The 10,444-nt window shown below is 47.6% G+C and overlaps 1 protein-coding gene across 1 annotated transcript in view; it reads right to left on the bottom strand.

The window, feature by feature from the left end:
* Positions 1 to 519: 519 nt before the first annotated feature.
* Positions 520 to 10,444, bottom strand: part of LOC121843877 (BAH and coiled-coil domain-containing protein 1-like) — a 48,054-nt gene continuing 38,129 nt past the window's right edge. The window contains exons 3-4 of the mRNA XM_042313739.1: positions 2,414 to 2,539; positions 520 to 1,397 (exon numbers count right to left, since the gene is read on the bottom strand). Of these exons, the coding sequence (XP_042169673.1) occupies positions 520 to 1,397; positions 2,414 to 2,539 (1,004 nt within the window). The remainder of the gene's footprint in view (positions 1,398 to 2,413; positions 2,540 to 10,444) is intronic.

Here is a 10,444-nt window from a genome sequence, read left to right as displayed (position 1 = left end):
TTGGCTCCCTGGGGAAGAGAGGGCCGGAACACATCGGTGGTGTCCACTCCCACGCTATTGATGCATTCGACGCTGCGAGAACGCACAGCTTGGTGCTGCTGGGGCTGGGGCTGCTGGGGAAGGGGTTGTTGGGTCTGGGGTTGTTGGGTCTGGGGCTGTTGGGGCTGGATTTGTTGGGGCTGGGGCTGTTGGGGCTGGGGCTGCTGGGGAAGGGGTTGTTGGGGATGGGGTTGTTGGGGGTGGTGACTCTGCTGCTGCATCCAGTCCGGGTCTTCTCAGCCTTTCTGTACAGCTGCTGCTGCTGTTTCCTGTGCCAGTTACTCTTCTCCATGGCCTTGTCCTTGGCACTGCCGCCCCCACCCACCAACCCCTGGCAGTCGGGTGGGGTGCCCATCTGGAAGGGTTGCCCGCTGGACTTGTCCCCCAGGTGTCCTCCCCCTACAGATGGTATGAACGTGGCCCCTGTCACTTTGGTGTCTCGCCCCCCTCCCCCTCCCCTCTCGTGCGGCGAGGGGTTGGTTAGAGGGGCAGGTGGAGGCGGGCAGAAGAAGTCCGGGTGGTGGTGTGTGTGGGGGTGGTGGGGATGGCTGGGGTGGAGCTGAAGGCAGTGGAACCCACCCGGATGCGGGTGAGGGTGGTGGTGGGGGTGGAGGTGGGGGTGGCCTCCCCAGCGGCTGAACCCATTTGCAGGGGCGGCGCCACAGAGTAGGGAAGGGCGTGGTGGAGCATCTGGCCCCTCCCCTCCAGACAATCCGAAGGCTGCTCACTGATCCTCATCTCGCCGCTCACCCCTTCCTTGGTGCAGCGGATGTTCCCCCCACCCTCCATGTGTCTGTGGCTGGCCTGTGTCTGAGCCCCCCTGCTCCCCACCACCTCCCCTCCATAGCTAGTCATGGAAGCCTTGGCTCCCCCCGTCCCAGAGTCCCCCCCGTTCTGCATCTTTCCGTTGAGCAGGCAGGCGCTGAGGGTTCTGGTCATTCCTAGGGTCTGTTGGTGCTCCATGTGCCTCTCCAGAGCTCTGCTATTGACCTCCTCCAGGGAGACCGGGTGCTGGGGGTACTGGGGGTGCTGCTGGTGGGGGTGGGGCTGTGTGTGGCCGGGGTGTGGGTGGTGGTGGTGTGGATGTGAGGGTTGGGGGTGGTGGCTGTGGTGTTGCTGACGCTCCTTGACCTCCTGTTTGCTGCTGGGCCTCTCCTTGTCCTTGGTGCTGGGGACCACCCCTCTCTCGACGGACCCCTCCTTCAGGCCCTTGTGTAGGCTGACTCCGCCCCCTGGGTCCATGTCCCGACTGCAGGAGCCCTGAGGGTGTCCCGGCCCCGCCCTGGAGATGGGTGGAAGACTGTGATTGGCTGAGATGAGAGGGGGCTGGGACGGAAGGCTTCTTAGATAGAAGTTCTCTGTAAGATATAAAAGTTCCAAATGATACAAATATAAAATATTTAAATGATATATACTGAACAAAAATATAAAGGCCACATGGAAAGTGTTGGTCCCATGTTTCATGAGTTGAAATAAAAGATCCCAGAAATGTTCTACATGAACAAAAATATTATTTTGTGCACAAATGTGTTTACATCCCTGTTAGTGAGCAAGATGATCCATCCACCTGACAGGTGTGGCATATCAAGAAGCTGATTACAGCATGATTGTTACACACGTGCACCTTGTGCTGGGGACCATAAAAGGCCACTCTAAAATATGCTGGTTTTGTCACACAACACAATGCCACAGATGTTTCAAGTTTTGAGGGAGTGTGCAATTGGCATGCTGACGTCAAGAATGTCCACCAGAACTGTTGCCAGAGAACCTATAGAGGACCTATACCCTCCCAGGCCCACCCATGCTGTGCCAATGCCCATTCATGTGAAATCCATAGATTAGGGCCTAATTTATTTATTTCAATTGACTGATTTCCTTATATGAACTGAAAATCAGTAAAATCATTTAAATTGTTGCATGTTGCATTTATATTTCTGTTCGGTAGAAAGAAACAGACTCCTAAAGGGGAAGTTCAGGATTTTAGAGATTTGTGTTGGAAAGTGTAATTCATTCAAAAAGATTTGCTTCCGTTGACTGTTAGGTAGTAGTGGATAAAGTTACCTTAAGTTTGTAGTGTCTGTTTTAATAGAAAACCAAACCATGGATTACAGTTTTTACTGGCCCATAGACGACTTTCAGGCTGAGGAAATATCAAACTGTAAAATCCTGAACTTCCCTTTAAAAAACATCCATTGGCCAACCAGGCAGCAAATCTAAAAGACAGGATTACATTATCACATTTAAGGTAATATCCCTGTGGGCATCCACATAGCGAGCAATATCCATTATCCAATTACATCATACTTTGTTGTGTTCAATTGGATTTCAATATCTTCATTCTGTCTGATTGAATTTGAATTTGTTTGCCACTCACCTTTTTGGGTGTCGTAGAAACGGTGCTGCCCGTAGAGGACGCCGCTGTTGGCATGGTGATCCAAGTGGCTCATGGGAAGGAAGGTGTGGGCAAGACTCCCTGAGAATCGAGGATACCCCGGGGCTGCTGGGAGAGAGAGAGAGAGAGAGAGAGAGAGAGAGAGCACTGAGTTAGAGTCGTCCCGTCACGACTGTGGAAATGACATATGATCCTTTAGGTCCCATGCAGCTGGTTGTGTTGTATATACACTAATAACTATACAGCCTCGGCTTGTCATATTCACTACTTGGGCTTCGAATGTAAACAATAGGAGACAATCTCTGTCTTGGGGATTGCGGTAATGGAGGAAATTTGCCATCTAAACATATGGCTGTCTCTCTCTGAGCTGAGGAAGCTAGATGTTCCTTCTGTCTGAAGCAAGAGATAACACAGGCCCCAATTTTAAAGGGCCAATATGTGATATTTCCATTGGATTGAAGGCCTCTATCTACACTGAGTGGCTGTTGCCCTTCGCTGCCCTTTTCTAGGGTTGAAAGATCAATTTGACTGGAGACCTTCAAGACTCGGCACCTGGTTCTATGACAACAAGCTCATCTGCAGAAGATTTACACAATCTACCAGGACTACATTTCAAACACAAAGGACCTTGAAGGTAGAGAAAGGAAGGACAGAAAGAAGGAGAGAGAAGGAGACAGAGAAGGAGAGAGAGAAGGAGAGAGAGAAGGAGACAGAGAAGGAGAGAGAGAAGGAGACAGAGAAGGACAGAAAGGAGAGAGAATGAGAGAGAAGGAGAGAGAGAAGGAGACAGAGAAGGAGAGAGAGAAGGAGACAGAGAAGGACAGAAAGGAGAGAGAAGGAGACAGAGAAGGAGAGAGAAGGAGACAGAGAAGAAGAGAAAAGGTAGAGAGAGAAGGACAGAAAGGAGAGAGTAGGAGACAGAGAAGGAGACAGAGAAGGAGAGAGCAGGTAGAGAGAGAAGGAGACAGAGAAGAAGAGAGAAGGTAGAGAGAGAAGGACAGAAAGGAGAGAGTAGGAGACAGAGAAGGTAGAGAGAGAAGGAGAGAGAGAAGGAGTCAGAGAAGGAGAGAGATAAGGAGAGAGCAGGTAGAGAGAGAAGGAGACATAGAAGAAGAGAGAGAAGGAGACAGAGAAGGAGAGAGCAGGTAGAGAGAGAAGGAGACAGAGAAGAAGAGAGAAGGTAGAGAGAGAAGGAGAGAGAAGGAGAGAGAGAAGGAGACAGAGAAGAAGAGAGAAGGAGACAGAGAAGGAGAGAGAGAAGGAGAGAGAGAAGGAGACAGAGAAGGAGAGAGAAAAGGAGAGATCAGGTAGAGAGAGAAGGAGACATAGAAGAAGAGAGAAGGTAGAGAGAGAAGGAGAGAGAGAAGGTAGAGAGAGAAGGAGAGAGAGAAGGAGACAGAGAAGGAGAGAGCAGGTAGAGAGAGAAGGAGACAGAGAAGAAGAGAGAAGGTAGAGAGAGAAGGAGACAGAGAAGGTAGAGAGAGAAGGAGAGAAAGAAGGAGTGAGAGACGATACTAAAGTTGCTCTGACAACATCTTCTTCATGCATCAGAGGCCCATCACAGCTCTGTCAGAGGCTGTTACCTCACGTGGGAGTTTATCCGGTCCATAATCAACCATAGATGTTAATATACTGTATCTATTTCAACTGGCTCAAAGCAGCAGAGGGATTGAACTGAACCAAACTAAATAGTCATACTAACGGGGGAACAAACATGTCCGTGAAATGTTACAGAAATGTTAAGCATCGCCATTTAAAAAGGACTTTATCATAGAAAAAATATACATTTAAAGCAAATAAAAGTCTATCCCAAATGGTGTGTTATTTAATGCTGGTCATGAAAAACCACCAGATGTAACCCACACAGTACCCTCCCCGTCCACACCCTACCACACCCGTCCACAACCCACACAGTACCCTCCCCGTCCACACCCTACCACACCCGTCCACAACCCACACAGTACCCTCCCCGTCCACACCCTACCACACCCGTCCACAACCCACACAGTACCCTCCCCGTCCACACCCTACCACACCCGTCCACAACCCACACAGTACCCTCCCAGTCCACACCCTACCACCCACACAGTACCCTCCCCCCAGAGGTAGCCATGGAAAAGATGGTGATACCCTATATTCCTCTTTAATGTGTGTGTGTGTGTGTGTGAGTGAGAGAGAGAGAGAGAGACTGAGTGATCTTCACTGTGTGTACATGCACGTCCCTTGTCCCTATGACATTTTTATTTTTATTTTACCTTTATTTAACTAGGCAAGTCAGTTAAGAACAAATTCTTATTTTCAATGACGGCCTGGGAATCGTGGGTTAACTGCCTGTTCAGGGGCAGAACATGATCACCAGTCCAGGTGGTGTGACTCATCTCTCCTTCCCTGTCCTGCACCTGTCTCTCACTTGCCCTCTCGCTTCAGTTCCATGCAAAACTGACAGAGGTGGGGAGGGGGGGACATGGAGGTACAAGCTAGATGAAAGACAGACACATTTGTGTTGGCCAGTGTGTTCTGTGATCAGATGCAGTTCATTGTAGAGCTGTGTGGTGGGGGGTCTGTGTGAGGATCTATGTGTCTACTCTATGCCTGCCTGTATGCCTGCATGTGTGTGTGTGTGTGTGTGTGTGTGTGTGTGTGTGTGTGTGTGTGTGTGTGTGTGTGTGTGTGTGTGTGTGTGTGTGTGTGTGTGTGTGTGTGTGTGTGTGTGTGTGTGTGTGTGTGTGTGCATCCGTTTGTGCACCAATGTGTTTTATGGGGGCCTAACAGCTTTGAGTGTTGAATGTCTTACTTTCTGCCTTAGAACAATGGGCTTTGTGGTCTGTCTGTCTCACTCTGCAGTAACTCTGGAGGGAGTGAGGGGAGTGCAGACTTAGTGACCTGGGCCAATTCATTTGGCATCAAACGGAAGAAAACGGGACTGAAACAGGGAGGGACTACTTGAATTTCTCCAATTAGAAACGCTTATTTTCATCTTATGTTGCAAAACGTTTCAAAACCTTTGCCGTGATGAACACCAGCTTGGTCCTGGAGAAACCTCTAGACCATAGTTAATGAATGAAACACAGAGAAGAAGGCAAACATCTCTGAAATAACACAGGAGGAGAGCAGGAGGGAGATAATTACACTGGCTCCTCCTCTCTCTCTCCTCCTCTCTCTGTCTGTCTCTCTCTCTCTCTCCTCTTCTCTCTCTCTCTCTCTGTCCGTCTCTCTCTCTCTGTCCATGTCTCTCTCTCTCTGTCTCTCTCCATGTCTCTCTCTCTCTGTCCGTCTCTCTCTCTCCATGTCTCTCTCTCGCTGTCCGTCTCTCTCTCTCTCTCTGTCCGTCCGTCTCTCTCTCTCTGTCCGTCTCTCTCTCTCTGTCCGTCTCTCTGTCCGTCTCTCTCTCTCTGTGCGTCTCTCTCTCTCTCTCCGTCCGTCTCTCTCTCTCTGTTCATGTCTCTCTCTGTCTGTCTCTCTCCATGTCTCTCTCTCTCTGTCCATGTCTCTCAGACACTCTCTGTCTGTCTCTCTCCATGTCTCTCTCTCTCTGTACATGTCTCTCAGACACTCTCTGTCTGTCTCTCTCCATGTCTCTCTCTCTCTCTCTCCGTCCGTCTCTCTCTCTCTGTTCATGTCTCTCTCTGTCTGTCTCTCTCCATGTCTCTCTCTCTCTGTCCATGTCTCTCAGACACTCTCTGTCTGTCTCTCTCCATGTCTCTCTCTCTCTCTCTCTCTCTCTCTCTCACTTGTCATGATTAATAAGCTCACTCATTTATGTCAATTAGTTTACAGAGAGAGGGGGAGAGAGAGAAAAAGAACAAAAGAAAGAATCCTTTGTTTAAACAAGACATTTTCCCTCTGATTCAGAGAAGGGAGAGAAAGGCAAAGAGAGGAGAGATAGAGAGAGTTGTTTGGCCTCGGAGAGGAGACAGTGTTTTTTTCTGGGGTGTCGTGGTGTTTGTGAGCGTGACGATTGGCGGAGTAATCCCCTTTCACAGCGCAGTCTGGCTGTGCCCGATAATGCCAGCCTGCTCGCTTTCAGCATGCCCGCCGTCGGGGCGTCGAGAGGGGCTCTGCTGGGCATGGGCAGAGCTTATTCAGCCATTCATCTGGCCAGGACAAGGGAAGGTGCTGCTACTGCTGCAATTGTTGTTGCTACTGCAGGCGGCGTGAGCAGGGTCTTACCACGCAGACTGCTGACGCACACGCACACACATGCATACACACAGGCGCACAGACACAGACTCAAACACATGCATACACACACACAGGGCGTGTGTGAGTGAATGACAGTGGAGAGTGCAGCACATGTCCTCTCCACAGTGGGAGCAGTAGCAGAGAATTATAGAACAATAGAACGTCCATAGCTGCAGCGTAAGACACACACACACACCCGCACACACACACCAGCACACATGTAGACACACACACACACCCGCACACACACACCAGCACACATGTAGACACACACACACACCCGCACACATGTAGACACACACACACACACGCACACATGTAGACAGACACACACACCCGCACACACACACCCACACACACACACACAGCACACATGTAGACACACACACACACACACAGCACACATGTAGACACACACACATGCACACACACACACCGCACACATGTAGACACACACACACACCCACACACCAGCACACATGTACACACACACACACACACACATGTAGACACACACACATGTAGACACACACACACACACCCGCACACACACACCAGCACACATGTAGACAGACACACACACACCAGCACACATGTAGACAGACACACACACACACACACAAGACAAGGACAAAGAAGAGCTGTTTATTTACAGTTTTTAATAATCACTTTGGCACTAATTTCAGAACCTTGTGGTCCTTTTTCAAAACTCTAGACACAAAACTCAAAACGGTCACCACTTCTAACACAGGCTGTCCAATGTTCAAAACCTTGCATTGTGCATTCATATCTTTAAAGAAACCTTGCACTTGCAAAATCATTGGTTCAAATAACTAATTTATCATGAAATACCATAGGACCATTCATTTAGATCACCATACCGATAGTTTCACTGTGTAGTTGTTGTTCATTCAATCATTAAATATTGTAGTACAAAATATATGATACATGTTTCATTATGCTACTACACGTAAATACATCACTGTAAAAGGACTAGTAGAGAGAATACTACAGACACAGTGGAGTCATTGAACAAAATATGACATTTATTGATGAAATACAATAAAATCACAACATAGGTTTCCTTGAATCAAAGCAAAAATAATTAGCTACAAAAAAAGAAAAAACAGTTAAAGGTCAACTGCAGTGTTCCTCACCTGGCTTACTGTAAAACATCACTGCAGTGTTCCTCACCTGGCTTACTGTAAAACATCACTGCAGTGTTCCTCACCTGGCTTACTGTAAAACATCACTGCAGTGTTCCTCACCTGACTTACTGTAAAACATCACTGCAGTGTTCCTCACCTGACTTATTGTAAAACATCACTGCAGTGTTCCTCACCTGACTTACTGTAAAACATCACTGCAGTGTTCCTCACCTGGCTTACTGTAAAACATCACTGCATTGTTCCTCACCTGGCTTACTGTAAAACATCACTGCATTGTTCCTCACCTGGCTTACTGTAAAACATCACTGCATTGTTCCTCACCTGGCTTACTGTAAAACATCACTGCATTGTTCCTCACCTGGCTTACTGTAAAACATCACTGCATTGTTCCTCACCTGGCTTACTGTAAAACATCACTGCAGTGTTCCTCACCTGGCTTACTGTAAAACATCACTGCAGTGTTCCTCACCTGGCTTACTGTAAAACATCACTGCATTGTTCCTCACCTGGCTTACTGTAAAACATCACTGCATTGTTCCTCACCTGGCTTACTGTAAAACATCACTGCAGTGTTCCTCACCTGGCTTACTGTAAAACATCACTGCAGTGTCCCTCACCTGGCTTACTGTAAAACATCACTGCAGTATTCCTCACCTGGCTTACTGTAAAACATCACTGCAGTGTTCCTCACCTGGCTTACTGTAAAACATCACTGCCGTGTTCCTCACCTGGCTTACTGTAAAACATCACTGCATTGTTCCTCACCTGGCTTACTGTAAAACATCACTGCAGTGTTCCTCACCTGGCTTACTGTAAAACATCACTGCAGTGTTCCTCACCTGGCTTACTGTAAAACATCACTGCAGTGTTCCTCACCTGGCTTACTGTAAAACATCACTGCAGTGTTCCTCACCTGGCTTACTGTAAAACACCACTGCAGTGTTCCTCACCTGGCTTACTGTAAAACATCACTGCAGTGTCCCTCACCTGGCTTACTGTAAAACATCACTGCAGTGTTCCTCACCTGGCTTACTGTAAAACATCACTGCAGTGTTCCTCACCTGGCTTACTGTAAAACATCACTGCAGTGTTCCTCACCTGGCTTACTGTAAAACATCACTGCATGTTCCTCACCTGACTTACTGTAAAACATCACTGCAGTATTCCTCACCTGGCTTACTGTAAAACATCACTGCAGTGTTCCTCACCTGGCTTACTGTAAAACATCACTAAAGTGTTCCTCACCTGGCTTACTGTAAAACATCACTGCAGTGTTCCTCACCTGACTTACTGTAAAACATCACTGCAGTGTTCCTCACCTGGCTTACTGTAAAACATCACTGCAGTGTTCCTCACCTGGCTTACTGTAAAAACCAGAACAAAGGATTGATTACTGTACTTCTATATTTCCCTCAACCCTGTCTTGTGGATTTGGCCACAGGTTCTCATCCACATCACAATGGATGTATTCATTAGCCAAATATGTGGTGAAGAATCTTCGGGCAGGGCGAATCCAGGCCTGAAACTGGTCTTCCGTGATGTCATTGCATGCGTCATCCATGGCCTGGAGAAGGGTGGCTTGTTCGTGAGGGCGCCTATCATATAGCTTCCACCTCCATGTGGAGAAAAATTCCTCAATCGGGTTTTAGGAAAGGAGAGTATGGGGGTAAGTACAGGGTGGTAAATTGTGGATGGGCCTGAAACCATGCTTGCACCATTTGAGCATGGTAGAACCTGACATTATCCCACACAATGACATAGGTCACGCCATCAGCTCTACAGACCTGATTTAGCTCATCAAGGAAGGTTACATTCGAACAGCGGATCATGTGGCTGCCTGCAACTCAATATATAGAGTATATAGAGTAGAGAGCTTTAGATGTTGTTTGACCAAACATTAGAACGGGCAAGATGCGTAATCTAAGCAACTTTGACCGTTCCAGCATCTCAGAAACATTTTTACGCACTACAATCTCTAGAGTTTACAGAGAATGGTGCGATAAACTAAACACATTCACGTTCTGTGGGCAAAACCACCTTGTTAATGAGAGAGGTAAGAAGAGAATGTCCAGACTCATTCAAGATAACAGAAAGGCCACAAACACTCAAATAACAGCTGTTTAAAACAGTGGTGTGCAGAAGGGCATCTCTTAACTTCTTTGGGACTGGGGACTGCAGTATTGAGTAGTTTGGATAATAAGGTGCCCAGAGTAAACTGCCTGCTACTCAGGCCCAAAAGCTAGAATATGCATATAATTAGTAGATTTGGATAGAAAACACTCTAAAACTGTTTGAATGATGTCTGTGAGTATAACAGAACTCATATGGCTGGCAAAAACCTGAGAAAATCCAACCAGGAAGTTGGAAATCTGGGGTTTGTAGTTTTTCAAGTCATCGCCTATCCAATATACAGTGTCTATGGGGTATTACACTTCCTAAGGCTTCCACTAGATGTCAACAGTCTTTAGAACGTTGTTTCAGGCTTCTACTGTGAAGGGGGAGAGAAAGAGCTGTTTCAACCATGTGTCTGGCAGAATGCCATGAGCTGATCACGCGCACTCTTGTGAGAGGTAGCTGCGTTCCATTGCATTTCTAAAGACAAAGGAATTCTCCATTTGAAACATTATTGAAGATTTATGATAAAAACATCCTAAAGATTGAT

This window comes from Oncorhynchus tshawytscha, unplaced genomic scaffold, assembly GCF_018296145.1.
Source record: "Oncorhynchus tshawytscha isolate Ot180627B unplaced genomic scaffold, Otsh_v2.0 Un_contig_17399_pilon_pilon, whole genome shotgun sequence".
Lineage (NCBI taxonomy): Eukaryota > Metazoa > Chordata > Actinopteri > Salmoniformes > Salmonidae > Oncorhynchus > Oncorhynchus tshawytscha.
The sequence above is the reverse complement of the archived record's forward strand: the minus strand, read 5'-3'. Positions and strand labels throughout refer to the sequence as shown.